The sequence below is a fragment of the Hippopotamus amphibius genome, chromosome 3 (assembly GCF_030028045.1).
Source record: "Hippopotamus amphibius kiboko isolate mHipAmp2 chromosome 3, mHipAmp2.hap2, whole genome shotgun sequence".
Classification (NCBI taxonomy): Eukaryota; Metazoa; Chordata; class Mammalia; order Artiodactyla; family Hippopotamidae; genus Hippopotamus; species Hippopotamus amphibius.
This window is the reverse complement of record NC_080188.1, coordinates 43251478-43269270: the sequence shown is the minus strand read 5'-3', so window position 1 is coordinate 43269270 and position 17793 is coordinate 43251478. Positions and strand designations below refer to the sequence as shown.

General features: G+C 37.2%; 1 protein-coding gene across 16 annotated transcripts in view; it reads right to left on the bottom strand.

Moving 5' to 3' along the window:
- Positions 1-17793, bottom strand: part of RUFY3 (RUN and FYVE domain containing 3) — an 80875-nt gene that overhangs the window by 2066 nt on the left and 61016 nt on the right. For 4 of the 16 annotated variants that reach the window (XM_057725426.1, XM_057725427.1, XM_057725429.1 and 1 more), the window contains 10 exons: positions 14627-14719; positions 13270-13353; positions 11305-11472; positions 10708-10805; positions 6654-6773; positions 5465-5564; positions 4268-4453; positions 3711-3775; positions 945-972; positions 49-117 (listed from right to left, as the gene is read on the bottom strand). In XM_057725426.1, the coding sequence (XP_057581409.1) occupies positions 49-117; positions 945-972; positions 3711-3775; positions 4268-4453; positions 5465-5564; positions 6654-6773; positions 10708-10805; positions 11305-11472; positions 13270-13353; positions 14627-14719 (1011 nt within the window). Of the gene's footprint in view, positions 1-48; positions 118-944; positions 973-1410; positions 1713-2719; positions 2757-3710; positions 3776-4267; positions 4454-5464; positions 5565-6653; positions 6794-9065; positions 9275-10707; positions 10806-11304; positions 11473-13269; positions 13354-14626; positions 14720-17793 lie in introns of those variants that run through there. The other 12 variants (XM_057725435.1, XM_057725436.1, XM_057725438.1 and 9 more) reach the window with 8 other exon arrangements.

Sequence of the window (17793 nt, the reverse complement as noted above, 5' to 3'; positions counted from 1 at the left end):
GCAATGGGCGTCCCTGTGAAGACCCTGTTCATTTCTCGCCACTGTTACCTTTGTTAGGCTGCAATCTTCCTGGCACAGCTGACACACCAGTGGCTTTTCAGAGAGCAGCGGCTGATCCTAAACCACACAGTGAGGCAGTTAGTTTCCCTTAGCCTGGAAATACCAGTATTTTCAGAATATGCATTTTTTAGTTACAGAATTAATATAATCACACTACAGACTACCTGGAAACTAGAAAAATGAATTACATGTAATCTCACCACCTTATATACAACTTTGATCATTGTATCATTATCCTTGGTGCTCTTTTAATTTTTATAATAAAGTAACATGCGATTTTATCTATAAAAAGAAAATTTCATGTATATAAATGTAAAAAGCTATCAAACAACAGTGTAAAGCAATTATATTCCAATAAAGAGCTAAAAAAAAAAAAAGCTAACAAAAGAGAGCCCCATCCCTCTTGTCTTATCCTATCATCAAGAATGGAGGGAGCAGGCTTCATTATATCCTAATAGGTAAATGACAGCAGTGACTCAGATATAGTAGCATTTATCAGTTTTCTCAAGGAGTTGTCATATACCACTATATTTGTAAATATCTGCTTATTTCTAAGTGATCAAGAAGTATTTTTTCCTCTTCATTTCATATAAGGGAAGACAAAGGGAAAGGGAGGTACAGTGAGCTCTCTTAGGTCCCATGGTATGTCAAAGAGAATCTCAAATAGGAAGTGAGAGCTGCTGTTTACTTAACATATTGCTCAAAATTGTGCTACTTCCTGTGAGAGTTTCTGGAAAAATGCATGTTTGTTTAGGATATTATTAAAAGGATGGGACACAGAGGCCTGTATGCATTCATCTACCACCCTTGCTGCCTTGTTTACAGCTAGGCATGGTCCAGCCAACTATTTATACAAGATGTTTTAAGACAAGAGACTCAGTTACCTGCGCATCCACAGGGTGAGACTGCGGCCTAAAATGGGAAAGTAAAAAACAGTAACTAATAGCAACTTATATTTCCTTTTTTATCATTTCAAAGCACAGAAAAAGCAATACCATGGTTCTTTTATGTTGTTGGGACCAAAGTAATTATTAATGTTGACCTCAAAGGAGAGGAAATTTGGGTAGTTAAATCTATTATCAGAATATGATCCTACATTATTCTAGGTTCCTGTTTAAAAATAGATTGGAGTTATATTTTGTTTCCTTTTTACCACCAAGAAAATAGTGTTTATGTTTCCCAACCTGCAAAACTTCAATGGGCAAGGCCATACATTTTAATAGCTTTTTTCCTATCCAATATTTTGGAAACCTACGCATTATCATATGTCATGTATTATTCAGATTGAAATATTTCTTTATCATACCAGCTGCGCTAAACCCAATTTTCCCAACTGGGAACAGAACTTACACAAGAGGAGAAACAAAGCCTCCTCCTCAGCAAAGCCGCAGTCCTGGGGAAAGTGGACCACAGATCTACAGTGGTTCCAATTCTCTTCGGCTGAGTGGCAGTGTGACCATCAGTGTTACAAGGTTTTCAGCTGTTCTCTGGATCACAATCCTAGGAAACCTGGCTATGTCTTAGGATTGCAGTTCTGGCCAGGATAGGCCCTGGGAGCAGCTATTATACAGTGCAGAGACAAAGGACTTAAAAACAGAAGACATAATAAGGAGAGGCAACGTGGGTCTCTCTGTGGGCCTCAATTTTCTCATCTGTAAAGTACGAATGGATGATTAAACTTTTGTAAGGAGAATTAAATTTGTAAGGAGATAATGAACATGACACACTTTTTAAGCTGCAGAGCATAATACACGTATAAGCTAGTACACCGTCCCTTCCTATCCTCAGGTTCCGCATCTGTGGTTGGTTAAATCCCCAGATGAGCAACCCGCAGATACAGAGAGCCCATCGTATTCATTGTACTCGGTCATTTTATGTAAAGCACTTGAGCATCCACGGATTTTGGAATCTAAAGGCGCTCCTGGAACCCCGGATACCAAGGAACGACTATATTGTCTCACATTCCCAGGGCCTAATCAGAACCTAGCATGTAAGACTCTCTTGAACATAAATGACTTGATTTTAGTCTGGAATAAGGCTCACTCTGAAAGGGCCTTTTGAGCCCTGGTTAATTTTATGGTCTAATTCCTTCTCATGGCCCATGCTGATCTGTAATGTTAGATGGACTATAGTTTAATAAGGCTGGTCCTGGATCAGACCATGCTCTCTTTGGAAGTAAACTTAAAGGTACTAGAATTATTCTGGCCTTGGAGGTGAAGAAGAGCTGTTTAGGCTAAGTATCTGCAAAATCAGCCCACTGTTGGACTGTGTGATTTATCTTCTCCAGCGCCTAGTTTTGCTCCAGATGACACACTATCTCATTCTTAGGGCATTAAAGGCTGGACAGGTATGTATATTGTATACATACCAAAATGTATACTGTATAGGTCTTTCAAAATCCTTCTATGGTATCATCTTTCCTTGACAATAATCTTTTTTTGTTGTCATTATAATAGACTTTAATTTTTAGAGCAGTGTTAGGTTCACAGCAAAGTTGAGCAGAAAGGACACAGATTTCTCATATATTCTGTGGGACCTCCCACCCTCCCCCAATATTAACATTCCACACCTGAGTGGTACCCGATGTTACAATCATTGAACCTAAATGACACATTATAAGTCATACTTTACCTTAGGGTTCACCTAAGTCATAGTTTACCTTAGGGTTCACCCTTGGTGTTGTACATTCTGTGGGTCTGGACAAATGTATAATGACATGTATCAATCAGTAGAGTGTCATACACAGTATTTTCACCACCCTATAAAATCCTCTGTGTGCCACTGATTCATCCATCCACATCCTCTAACCTCTGGCAATTACCATCTCCATGGTTTTGCCTTTCCAGAATGTTAACACAGTTGGACCGCCTTCATTTTTTTTTTTTTTTGGCACACGGGCTTAGTTGCTCCGCGGCATGTGGGATCTTCCTGGAGCAGGGATCGAACTCATGTCCTCCGCATTGGCAGGCAGACTCCCAACCACTGCGCCACCTAGGAAGCCCCCGCCTTCATTTTTTAATACAGTGACACTATGTAATGTTATGTTGTTAAAATAGTTGTTTAAAAAAAAAGAGAAAAATAAAATAAAATAAAATAAAATAATTGTTAAAAGTCAACATCCTTGAAATGATCCCATGTTCTTCATAGCGGGCAAATGAGATGCAGAGTTAGGAAAAAGGAATAAAGCTAAACTGATTTTCTCCTTAAGAGAAAAAAAATAAGGGAAATTAGAGTATTTATTTGAGACATAGCTGCCTTTCACTTAGCACTTAGGTGGAAACAAGTCATGCCCAAGTACATTTAAGAACCTAGGAAATGCTATGGTTTGTGCTTCATTCATTTGTCCTCCTGATCCAGTAAAGATTAGATTAGACATAATCTTTTCAGTGATAGTTTGGGGATTAACCAGGGCAGAATCAGAGGATGGCCTGATCACCTTTCTTTCTTCTGAATGGACTAAATGGGTTTGATTTAATATATGTTATCCAGCTTATTATTTATTCACTCCCCCTTCAAAATGTCTTTCTGGAATATTACTATTACAAGTCAGTGCCTGGTCTGTGTCATTGCCAATGTATATTAAACGCTCCCTCTTTCCCAACCACCCCAAAATAGCTTTATATCTTAGTTAATACTTTATTAACAAACACCTGTAGCTTTCTTCCAGGGGCTTTTTTAGTTTAACATTTTCCTCTTGAATTTTGTGCTTCTCATCCTGTCAAAAGAAAACAGCCCAATTTATTAATTATTCAGACTCTTGAACAATGATGATGCTGCAGACATTTTCTTCTATATTGTCTTAGCTTGGCTATAAAGCTAAGCAGGTTTTTGTTGTTGTTTTAAATTAGGGAAGGAATTTAATTTTCAAGATATTTTCTATCATTCTCTGTTCCAAATAGTTTCTTAACACATCATTCTGATAGGGTTTGCAACAAATGATTTTCACAATAGGTATTTTCTTTAATGCTGAGATTCAAATGAAATTCAGAATGTATCCTATTTACTTACAAAGTGGTTTCAAGGTATCAGTTACTCCTTAGGAAAACACACACACACACACACACACACACACACACACACACACACACACACACACACACACACACCCCCCCCCCCCCCCCAGCTGAGTTGTGGCAAACTACAGAAACCAAGCATGACCATATCCAGCAGACTGTGTAATCCTAGAAACATTCAGTCAAGTAATTACCTCAATGTCATGACAACTTCTATAGCCTATACAACTGGAGGAGTTTTCTGCTCTGAAGGACCAATGGAAAGTTCCAAACTCAATTTCTACCAATGCTCTTAAGCCCTGCCTGGGCAGTTTTGGGGGACAAATTCTTTCCGTGGCACGAACACTGCTGTCTGCCTTGAACTGCTTGCCCATCAGCTTCTAAAAGGAGAATATATATTCTCAGACCACTCCTGGAAAGCCTTGCATCGCAGGGCGATTCAAGATTGCCTCACTGGAAAAATAGGATAAGATAGGCCAAGATTTTAAGTAAATCTCTATAAGCCCTTATATGTAGATTTTATGTTTGCTAAACTAAAATAATAAAGACAGCCTGCTAAAGAGAGAAATGGTACTTTGCACATGTTAAATTAGAGGTATAATAATTTCCATTTACCACTTTTCTACTCCCCAGCAAATGAGCGGCTCACTCTTTAGAAATTTTAAGTAAGAAGGTTATAAATTTGTCCTCTTTATTACATGTAACATTTAGGTATTACAGAAGGTCATTTTTTCCCTGTATTTGTCTTTGACAGGAAAAGTATTTCATGCTTTCCTGATTTTGTTATTTAAAGAGAGTGGCTTCTGTTTCCTGGGTCCCAGACACGATCTTAACCCAGTTTTAGCTCTCTTACCACTGCAGGTGCTGGAGGTCTCTTTCTAACACTGTTCTGCAGTAGCTGCTACTCCTGCTCTTTAAACCACTCTCCATTACTTTTCTTTCCCCATGCCTAATTCCCCTTTTTTCTAATTTTCCCAAGAGAAGTACCTTGAGTATACTAAAATTGAAATCTTCGTGACTTGAAAAAAGGTGTACAGAAGCAAATCCACATTTAAGACCATTCTGGTAAAGGGGAATTCAGGGCTGGGGAGGGATGACTATACCGTATAATTAAAAATGTTAGACATTAAAATAATGTTACGTAACAAATTGAAAGGAATAAGATGGTCACTGGAAATTATGGTTATCAATCCCCTTTTCCAAATGAATTCAAGTCAGAGAGAGCGTCCTAGAGGCAGGCTCAGAATCAAGCCTCCATGTGTTTACTCCAGCTCTTGCCTGCCACCTACATACTCAAGGCTGTGGCAATTAAGCATCTGTTCTATGAGAGAAAACTGTCGAATCCATCAAGCCTCTACAAATTAAGTAAATAAGGGAATAACAAATATTACCGTTTTGGGTTCTGGCTTCTGGGAACGCTTTCCTGGGATGCTCCTGTTGTTCTGTAACCTTCTTTCTCTTTCCTGTTTTAGTTCTAACTCAAGCTGGTTCCTGGGATAGGTGGGAGAGAAAAATGATGAAAATTTGGATTTCCATACTCATATTTTCTAAAGGATGACAAATCCTTTTCTTAAAGCTCAGTAATTAAATTTTAATACTTGATTAATAAAAAATATACCCAATATATGTGGACAACCAGGTTTCAAAGTACTAAAATACAATACAATCAAACCAGTAACACTAAAATACATTCAGCATGTTTATTCTTCCTTGGATGATTAAAAATGCACTTGCAGGTCTCCCAGTGCCTGAAGGGCACCACTCTGACTAGCAACATTTAATACTAACTCTTAATGAAGAGTTGTGGTCAACTGAATGACAATTAGTAGGATTTACTATAACTGAAAGACAGTATTTCTAAATTTTCAGCAAGATACAGTATGAAAGCACCAACACTGTATTCCCATTACATATTAATTAGCTGGTCTCTCTTTACAGTTCTGTAGTTAATCCCCAGTTACACCCTCAACCACTAGTGTCCTTAGTGGCTGTGTGCTTTTATATACAACAACAAAATTCTATGTGTTTGAAGTTGGTGCCTTAGGCACAGCGTTGAGTCTCATTTGAGAGAGAGTGTGGAAGAACAGTGAAGGCTTGGAGTCAGAGACATGGGCTCTTAAATTACTGTTGCCACATATTAGTTTAACTCTGTGAATCTGGACAGTTTAACCCCTCTAATCCTCAATTCCATCTGAAAGTGGGGGTAATAAGATCACCTACACATAAGGTTGATGGGAAGATGTTAGGAGAGAATGCATATGAAGTGCCTAGTAAAGTATTTGGCACACAGTAAGAATTCAGGAAATCCTGTTATTATTAGTGTTGTGTTGGGTATTAATTCTCTTACTCCATCCTATTTATCTGGGATCTTTGGTTCTAATTTCCTAATTCTTTGATGGAAGGCTGTTGACAAGATTTGGGGAATGCTGATATATGTGAAGCTTTCTGAATTCTAATTCTGGAGAAAGGACATGGCAGAGACAGAACAGACATGGCTGGATCAGGAGATACCCCTCTCTTGCTAACTGGCCTTAGTACTTCCCATGACCACCCTGGCCGCTAAGGCCGCCCTTTCTTCACCGCTGCCGGGTGAGCTCCTCCACTTCCAGCTGCAGACTGTTGATCTTGTCTCCGAAGTCCTGTTTGAAGAGCCGGTTGTCCAATTCAGCAGACTGGCGGCCTCGCTCAGCCTGGCGCAATCTGGATGTGAGCCATATGAACTTGTGATAAAAAACAAAAGCCACGGTGGGGAGGAAGACCAAGTCCACAACACAAAATAAAACAACCCAAGGAAGAAGGCATGGAGAGACAGAGAGAGGAAAACAAACTTTGTAGGACACAGGAAGAAATCATGGGGAAAGAAGGATGGAGAAGAAACAAATTCTTTAAAAAAAAGCAAGATGAAGGTGAACCAGGCAGAGGAAAAGTTGATTTTCCATTTTTTTTTATTCTAGTACTACAGTTTACAGCCATTAGAGGATAAACAATAAAACATCACTTTTTAGAAAATCCATATCCAAAGCCAACCTCAAGTACACAGTAATTAAAGTTAAATCCACTTTTTTGTTTGTTTTTATTTCCTAATAGGTATGGTACTTTATATTTCTGTTTTACACTCATAACTGGAACTTGCAAATGGGCAACTACCTTCTAATATGTGGAATTAGAACATTTTCCTGGTCCCTTCCCTAAACCACAAAGTATGTTAAAACATTGGACACTATACATCAACCTTCACCCAGGCTTTGGGTTTTTACATAATGAAAAGCCTTTGTCAGAGTTTGGCTCTTTCCTTTGCCATTTCTACCAACTGGTGTGTGACTAAGTGCACAAACAATTTAGCACGGGGCCTGCGTAAGATTCCTGACCATATTCTTTGGAAGATTCTGATGAATGTTTTCTATCAAATATCCTATAACTTTGCACCGATAAAGAAGCATGTTCTAAGGTGAAATATCTGGGGCTCTCTAAAATAGAATTTGGAAGCATGTCTTTAAAATGTTGTATTTCGGTGTTTGAGCACTCCTTCTAAATGCTCATAGAAAAGGCAGCTCATCACCACAAAAGGTTGATGAAGATAAGAAGAGGTGCAAAATTATAAGAAATAAACTAAGTTCAAAAGCACAGGATCTTCCATGAGGTTGGTCATAGGCTCTTTGACTTGACTTTGGTTCAAGTCTGCAAGGACCTATAAAAACACACATGAAATCTATCTTACTCTCTTAACTCTGTTTTTTTCCAAGAAGACGGTAGAGAATTTCAAGAGCTGGAAGCAAAGGGGTTATCTTTGTCCCCACTTAAGCAGCTGAAATGCTGCAAATCATGCCAAAATGAGAAAAAGAGAAAAAAAATTTTGCCAAGACTTTTTGAAGGAATAAAGGCTTATATAACTAATACCTGTCCCCCTAAATCAAAAGTCATTTTAAAACAAATCAAAGTTTTTATAAGATTATTACAATGTAACACCTATGAAGGGTTAGATCTGTGGTCACATAGAAAAAGAAGCTCTGCTAATTATTGTTTATGAATACCTACTGGGAATCTTTATTTTCAGACTAAATAATAATAATGAATATAAGTTTATCATTTGTCTATTTCCTATCCTAAAATGGTTTTCTAATAGATTGTTATTTCCTTAGAAACTGAAGCAAATTCCCATCTGAACAAAAAGTACCAGAAACTCAAAAAATGTTGCCAGCAAGGAACACAAGGCAGGAAATCATCACTCATGTCTACGCCTTGTTGTCTTTACTCCAAAAGGAAAAGCAGGATAGATCTGAAAAATGTGTAGCTTATTTTTTTTTTTAATAGGAGAGGAGTGTTTTTATTAAAATTATTCTCTCCGAGCTACCTAAATAGGAAGTGGAATTGCAAGAAAATGACAGAGGTAGAAGATAACAAATATTAGGGTTTTCCCAAGCTTCCACATTATTATGTTATCATAAGTTACCTAATCACTAACTTTATCTCTATGACTTTAAAGAAATGTAAGGATGCTGTCCCCCCCAAACACCCCCCTCCCCCAAAGTCACTAAGGCAAAAAAGTTGCAAGCAATCTTGGTTACTGAGAATAGAACTGTAGTGAAATACTAAGTACTTTATCCTTGTCTTGGGGATTAAACCTAGATAACAAAAGTGAAAAGGGGTCATGGCCTAAGAGACACAGAACTACTTTAGAAGAGTCCAAGACCATGTGGTAGTCACCTCTAGTTCATTACATTGCAATGGCAGAACAGGCTCAACGACACAGACATTGCACCTAGAAACTGGTATTGTCGGGGACTGGGTTGTAAAGGCATCAATCATATATGTACAGAGCTTCAATTTCCTAGGATTTTTTTTACTGGTATGTTTATTTATTGGTCAACTCAGAAGTAATTTCTCAAAGTTTATTTGGGATTTAATTAAGAACTTATACTAAATCTTCTAACTCTGGGGAGAAAATGAAGAAGAAGGAAAAAACACAGCCTATATATCAAACTGTTTTTTTAAAAGTCCAGCAAATTCAAAGTCAATTTTTGGTGACATTTTATACAGAATCAGAGCATAAATGCAGTAACTTTCAGATTTCTTCCTTTTACAATTAAGTTGTGATATCCAACTTGTGAGGTGACCAGCTATAAAATGCCTAATGATGTTTTGGGATCAGTTTATTTGCTGCACTATTTAAGGTCTTTGCCTGTTTCACCAAATCCTTTTCACTATATTAATAAAATAAAAATAAAAATGAAGTGAAAGGGGAATGAGAAAATGAATAAATAGGAAAAACAAAAATAGCAAGAGAATAAGTCAGCTTAATAATACTTGAAGAGAGAAGTCATTATTTTAGTTCTGTCTGCTTTAAGTGCCAAGCCAAAAATCCATTGAAAAATAATCTGACACGTTTCAAAAACACAATTTATGAACACTAAAACTGATTTGTTAAATCATAAACATACAACTGCTATGAGCAAGCACTTAGATACTTTTTCATTTCAAATCAGCCAAACCAGAGGTTTCAAGCTTATTTACTAATCTGCAATTAACTTTTGATTCCACAATAATATGCAGTGCTATTCAGGACCCACCCTGGTGAAGAACCATCTGAATAAAAGAAGCCATCCATTCACCCATTCATTCATGCATCTGCTAAATGAATGCCTTGGACATTCAAGGTACTGTGACAGATCCAATACAGGAACTTAAAGGATTAGTTAACTAACCTCAAGGAACTCAAACTCTCATCAGAAGATAAGATACGTATATAAAGGTTTATAAGGGAAGACAGAAAGTGAGAAGTGCTATAAGCGGTATGGATAGGTATGGATATAAGGCTATGGGAATTCCAGCAAGGACAAACTGGCAGTTTATTTTTAGCTGGGAAGAAGTATTAGAGGAAGCTTTGGGTAATTGAGCCTGAACATAAAAAATATATCTGAAGAACAAGGGAGTGGGAAGAGGAAGGGCATTTCTAGTAGGTGAAACTATTAGGAAAGGCAGGGATGGGGAAAACAGAAAGCATTTCCAGGGATCAGTAAGTAGTTTAGTTTTGCTCAAGTGCAAGAAGAGTGATCAGTGGGTGTTACAGGTAGCAACACAGGCTACCTGTAACAGAAACAGAAACAGAAAAGAGTTGCATAGGGAGAAGATGTACTCTGGGCAGATTGAATTGTAGGTACTGGTGGGAAATGGCTGGTCGGGGGATGAAAATACAAGACTGGTCTCCAGGTGGAGGACAGAGCTAAAGACTGACAGATCTAAGAGTTGTGTGCAGGAGGTGACAGTGGAAGCTACAGAACTATAGCAGAGAAAAAAAGGAGATGAGAGAGGAGGGAAAGGGGTTACAGTTATTAGGAGGGCCCTCATTACCCCTCCATCACCTAGCACCAACGTCTTCAAAGACTCGCATGATGAACAATAACAGAATCACAAGCAGATTTTAAAGTTTTTTCATCCTTGTAAGTATCCCTGCTCTAACACATGACACTAAAATGGTTTTTAATGTCATCTTAAAGAAACACAAAATTTAATTGGCTTTCTCTCTACCCACATGCCTGGTGTTAAGCTGGGAGATTTCCACATACTCTCTGCCAAATGCTCCTCACTTCCAGGACTGGACGCCCTAAGTGTTTCACTAAAGAAACAGCACTTTTACCTTTGTTCAAGTTGTTTAATGGTAGCAGCCATCTGATTAGTCTTCTCTTCCAAGCGACTGTTTAGTTCACTTTTCTGTTTTACTCCTAAGTCTGAACTCTGTTATGGAAAAGAATTATGAGTGATGTTTATGTTTATATATAACATAAAATCCTGAAACAAATCACATATGCCTTTTGAACCTAATGGTAAGTGGGAAGTAGAGAAATAGAAATGCTCATATATTTGCATATCAGTTAATTCCCAAATGTAAAAAAAGCAAGAAGCAACATTTAAAATTAGCGTTGTTATATGTAGTTTGTTTTAAACATTAGAAAGTACATCAAGGTATTTATATAACTTAGTTGGCAGATAAGGCTGGAGAGCAGAACTTATCTTACAGGATAAAAAAGACTCTCTTGACCAGTTACAATGTGAAAAGTGGCCACAGCTTTCCAGAATAGCAATACAGGATCCTAGGATGGACCAATTCCTAAAGCGGATTATTGGTAGCTAGCCTCAAAATAAGATGTGACTCTTTCCTCTTGTATTTAAAGTGTGATTCTAGAGAAGAGGGGCAGAGGGAAGCCCTGGGATTTTAGAGAGCCAGTGAACCTACCTGCAACTTAAAGGCAAGTTCATGCTTAAGAGCCCTGAGATCATCCAGCTGCTGCCGCAGAGACACCAGGGCATCCTGCTTCTCACAGACATCCTTCTCCAGCATCTTCATAGCCAGTTCCATCTCCTGTCTCATGCTGATCTGAATTTCCAGTTCTTTTTCAACATCCTGCCCCCAAAGGAAAAAAATTACTATTCTCTCTTTCCTCAGCTAAGTACAAACCACAAAATTCCTCAAGAAAAGATAGACCAAAACTCTCAGGTCTGAAGTCTGGCAAAATAGCTATAGGCTATCACTCAATACAGAAACATTAACAACAAGAATAATAATAATAATTAGGATAATTACAGTAACATTGACTCAATAATTTTCAAATCTGAAAAACTTGGTAGGCCAAAGACAGTGCTATCTAATATGTCCAAAATACACACATACTTGAGGCACTTCATTAGATACTAAAACAGACAACTGATGTCATATCTTATTATAGAAATATATATAAAGTGTTAACAGCAGCCAGCATAAAATGGAGCAGTTGGAATTCTCTTCAGTTTGGAGGCTGGTGACACTTTCAAGAGCCCAAGGAACCCAAAAGATACTTTGGGTCCTCAAGGTAACATCCCAGTTACTGGGAATGGTCAAGATGGTTGAGTTTTTTGGGCTTTTTTTTGTTTTTAATTTTTATTTCACATTGGAGTGTTCTTTTCCCATTTAGGATGTTAGAGAATACTGAGCAGTGTTCCCTGTGCTATACAGTAGGTCCATGTTGGTTATCTGTTTTAAATATAGCAGCTAACTGAATTTTTCTATTCACTTATCATGAGACCTATTTTTGTTTCAACCATTGTGACTGCAACATTATTTGGATGATCAGAGGTACAAAGCCCTAAGGATCTTCTGCATCCACGCTGTGCCAGGGCACATCTAGAACCTTCCTTACTTGCTTGGTCCCTTTTTTCTTAAATGAACATTTATCTTAATGTGGTACGAGAATGTGGAAAATTTTGTGCAAAATTTTTTCACTTGCCACTTAACTGAGACATTCTTCTGTACATGGTTAGCATGACAGAAAACAACTCAGACTGCTTCTTAAAATGCTGACATGTTATTTCTAGGACCTTCCTTATGGGAAGTATTTTGAGATCAAATCCACAAACACATAGAAGGAAAATGATAATTATTTCAAGGATGTTAAAGTAACCTTGTTAAAGTAACATTATAAAACAACCTGAAATTCCATTGTATACACTGTTAGTTTATGACAACAAACTACAAATCAGGTTGCTCCTTATTTTCAGGCTTCTCCCTACTGTTAGAGACATTATGAGGGGGCTCATTTGGCTGTCCTACTATCTAAATTACAGGAAGAGTTAATGTACTAATACCACCGGTGTAAAATATACTAATATTTGCATAAAATCTATTATAGGAGTATTAGTCCTTATTATACATTCTTTTATATATGTATATATATTTTTTAATTTCTAAAAATATCTTAAGACTAATACTAATGACACATTTTTGTATTTATGTGTAAGGACAAGAATAAATTCAGAATTAACAACTAAAAATAAAAGAGTACAATTCTACATTAATGATTTTTAAGAAGCAGAGGAGCTGCCCAATCCAAGGACATATCTTTTCAGGAGTGAGGACAGAGGTAGGAGGGGAGATAGCATAGTTTTAAAAAGTAGGTTCTATATATCTAATGTTTTTGCAACACAAACTATAAAAGCAAACAAAAATTAAAAATTAAGATTGGCAAAATTCCATCGGCTGTTGAGAATACTCAGAAAAAGGACTGAGGGAGCACTGTAAAGAATATAGCTTAAAAGAATGAGAAATAATTTTAAAGGATCCATAAAACTTGTTAGAACACTACTGATATTCCTTGATCTGTGAGACAAAACCCCTAAGCAGGGGTTTAACGTGTTCCTGAACTATTAGGACCTAAGTCAAGTTTACCAGTCGTAGTTGTGTCTCCTCCTTTAAGTGTTTTCTTGCTTCACTCAGTGCTTGACCTTCTGAAGTTCTGTCTGGCTTAGGGCCCTTGAGAAGATAAATAAAAGAGTACATATTTAAGGATTTAAAGAATCTATACAGTTAGCAGACACTAGCACTGTTATGGAGAGAGGGAAACGATCGTACCTAAGCACGCATGGTAATGAATGAAACTGAAGAAGTTCAGTAAATATTCTTAAGCTGAATTGGGAATTTCCGGCCCATTCTGTTTAAAGTCCTAAGATGGTTTACCAAACCAAGTGGTAGAAGTCTTAAAAAATCAACCTCTAAAAACAAAATAGCATTTACTATAAACTATAAATTGGGCCAAAGGTTCAAACAGTAATATAGTGCTACTCCAGAGATCTCACATCTGGCGTCTGCACCCATACAGAGCGACCCTATCTAAAAATGAGTAGTTCATCAGAAAATTCTGAGCAGTCACGGTTGTTTTTACCAAGTCCATGTGTTGGTTCCCACTCAGAGCCTAGGTACTCACTCTTTAAGAACAATTTTAATAACTGGATTTCTGGATTCCTAGGTCACAGTAGGGTAGAAGCATGAGGAAGAGGAGTATGGAGACCTTTCTAGAGAGAGTAATGCTAACGACAGTAAGAAGTAAGAGATGCCAGTGAAATAAAAGGCAGAAAAAACCACCTACAGTAATCTGGGAATATTTAAGTATAGGTGCTAGAAGCTCTATCAATTTCAATAGCCCCCCCGCCAAAGTAGCACCATTATAACTTAGTAGAGAATTGTCAGTGTTGATAATTATGAACTTCAGTCATCATAAAGGGCTCAATGTGTTAAATTATATCCTCTTCTCGAGAAGGCTTAGCACTGTTCAATATTGCAAAAGGTTTGCAAACTATCTGTTTAGACATTACAAAAAGTTTGGTTCTTCAAGGTACTGAGTTATTTAGAAAATTCAATTATATGGTAACTCTTTCCCAGTGATATCAGATAAACACTTCTTACAAAACAGTAACATGGTCTAAAAATAATGGTATATTTAATATAATAGAACCCATAGTACAAATCATTAGTACATAAAAACAAGACATTGAATTAAACTGCTTATTGAAGTCTCTAAACAGATGCAGGTGGCAGTGAAGCCAAGGAGTGTTTCTAAGAGAAGGGGCATCACCCTCCCATAACCTTTGTCATTCACACACTCACTCAATTTCGCATGCAATCTCAGTGAAAACAGTGCACTTAACACATGCAAGTGCTCGCTGTTTTCAAACAGTTCTCTGAAGGCCTCCCCTCTAATTCACTGACATGCTCTCTAGAAATATGATATAAATGCAGGAAGATTTACCTTCCGATTAGATTCCAATATGTAGGAGCTTTCCTCTTTAACTCGTTCCATTTCTTCTTGCAAGGTAATAATCCTGTTGTTTGCAACTGCAAGCTGTTGGTAAAATTTTAGGAATAATCTTTTATCTTTCTTTTATTAAACACAGGATAAGATAATTCATGATCTGCTAGGACATGATTTTCAGGCTTAGATATTCTTAGAAGGAAAGAAAGCTATCTATCATCCCATAAAAATGTTCTTATAGGAAACTTAGGAGAAACATCTTTAAAGATAAAAATAAAAAATATCTCCTATTACTGCTTTCTGTGTAAACTTTTTTTCAGTACCAACATGTTAACTTACAATCACTTACCTCAAGGGTGTCCTCATGGATAACTACTGATCTTTGTGAAAGCCTTTTATACCATTCATTCTGAAGCCAAACAGCATTTAAAGGCAAATATATAGCCTTTGAGAATAGTAATTATTTCACCCAAATAAGCTTAGTTATATAGTTATATATACATTTAGTTATACAACCTATTTCTAAAATGTTTAAGAGGTCACCTCATGCCTTGGGACCCATCTTACAAACCCTCCATAAGACCTTCTATAGATATTTATTTATCATTTTTTCTTCCCATTTTTATTGGAGTATAATTGCTTTACAATGTTGTGTCAGTTTCTACTGTACAACAGATAATTTCTAAATGAGTAAGAAATAAATTCCAAAGTTCTCACTCTAAAAGATGCCATTAAGCATTAAAGAGATTTTTCTTGTCAGCACCTAAAAAGACGAGGTAATGGTATTGGCAGTGTAGCTCTAGGGGAAATGTTTATAACCCTATTCCACAGGAGGGAAGAGTACAGTGCAAACACTCTCCTTCTCTGCACCTACTGAACTCAGTTCCCACAGTGAATGGGAAGGTGCCTGAATGAGGCTGGGAAAGGAACTGAGCAGACTCTTCTCAGCCAGGCTAGTCTCCATTTCTGTCGTCTCTGCTTGGTTCCTGTTCTACTGTGTAAGTAGGCAGGAGCCAGGCTCAGGCATGCTTTCTAGAGGCAGGTCTGGCAGCCCATTTCTCTCTCTGCTCCATGGGCCTAAAATGTGTAAAGAAGTCACTCTGGGCAAGTGGGTCTGCTCTCCAAGGTCTCATCATCAAAGAAAGTATTAGGAATGATGGCTGCGGATCCAAGTGGACTTTCTACGTCAGCTTTACCACATAAAGTGGATGTTTGTTTATCTTCAATAGGCTCAATTCTTCTGATTCTGTCATACTGGTTCAGAACTTGAGAGGGGAAAAGAGTCCTTTTTTTGTTTTGTTTTGTTTTTTTCACTGGTCTCTTTAAATCCAAAATAGATGGAAACGAGAGATGGCAGAATTTATTAGCCTTATCTGCTCTTTATAAAGTCTACACACAGTGCTTACCTATCTCTAAAAGTTCAAAGCTTCAAGAAAATAAACCTTACTGGTAAAACAAATAAGTAAATGAATAAATTAATATTGTTGGTAAAATAAATTCAGGCCAAGAACACAAGTCCTGTGACTAAGGGAATAAAATTTATGACTGTATTTACTGAGTGCTTATGATGTGCCAGGCACTGGTCTAGGCCCTCATGTATTTAATCATATAATTCACACAAAAATCTTCTTCTTCTTCATCTTATTCTTATCCCTGCTTTACACATAAATAAACCAAAGAATAAAAGCTTAAGTAACTGGCCCAGGATCAGAAAGCTAGCAAGTGCCAGATCTGGGACATGAACTCAAGTGGTCTAGCTCTGAGGAGCATGCTTAATTACTATGCCACATTGCCTCAGTACAACAGCAGCAGAATCACAGTAGAAAATTTCTGTGCAGAATGTTTTGCAAGACTTGTGGGATAAAATTGTAAGGGTCATATCCATAAATTAAAGTTTTAATATAATTTAAGAATCTACATCCAAAAATAAAGCCCACAGAACTGAGTAATAAGAAAGGGGTTTTAAAATTATAACAATGAACCATGATTTTTTTTCCTTCTGAAAAAATTTCATTAGACAGCATTTCCTGACTAGTGCTTTAACTTGCTTTTTTTGCACCAAATTTTTTTTGAAGCATAGCTGATTTACAATATTATATTAGTTTCAGGTGTACAATATAATGACTCAATATTTTTATAGATTATACTTTACATATATAAAACATATATATAAAATATATAGATTATATACTTTTATACATTATAACCTTAAAGTTATTATAAAAAATCTGCTATATTCCCTATACTATAAAATATATCCTTTTTTTTAAAGATTGATTGATTGATTGACTGATTGATTGATTTGCGGCTGCCTTGGGTCGTGGCTACGTTGGGTCTTCGCTGCTGCACGGGGCTTTCTCCAGTTGTGGTGAGCAGGGACTACTCTTCATTGTGGTGCACCAGCTTCTCACTGTGGTGGCTTCTCTTGTGGAGCATGGCCTCTAGGTGTGTGGGCTTCAGCAGTTGCAGCACACAGGCTCAGCAGCTGTGGCTCGAGGGCTCTACAGTGCAGGCTCAGTAGTTGTGGCCCACAGGCTGAGTTGCTCCACAGCATGTGGGATCTTCCTGGAGAAGGGATCGAACCGATGTCCCCTGAACTGGTAGGCAGATTCTTAACCACTGCGCCACCAAGGAAGTCCCTGTACAAATAATCTTTGTAGCTTACTTATTTTATACATAATAGCGTGTACCTCTTAATCCCCTACGCCTATCTTGCTTCTCCCCACTGTTAACTTCTAGTTTGTTCTCTATATCTGTGAGTCTGTCTCTGCTTTGTTTTATATTCATTTGTTTGTTTCATTTTTTAGACTCCACATTTAGATAACATATAGTATTTGTCTTTCTCAGACCTATTTCACTAAGCATAATACCCTCCAGGTCCATCTATGTTGTTGTATTTAACCAAATGTATCTCAACCAATTATAATGTAACAGGATAGTTATAATTTGAAAAAGAGAAGATAAAGTCTTTGCCACCTGAAAAATTTTATTTAAGGTTTCTCACAGAAACATCCAATGCTACTGAAGAAAAATATGTTGCTTAGCCTTTGATAAGTTAGGGAAAAAATACTACTCAGGAGTAGAACATGAGGTTATTTTTCTATTCTTATTTTAGGGAATTTTCTAAGAGTTTTCAAATGTATATTCTTATCTGATCTTCAGAG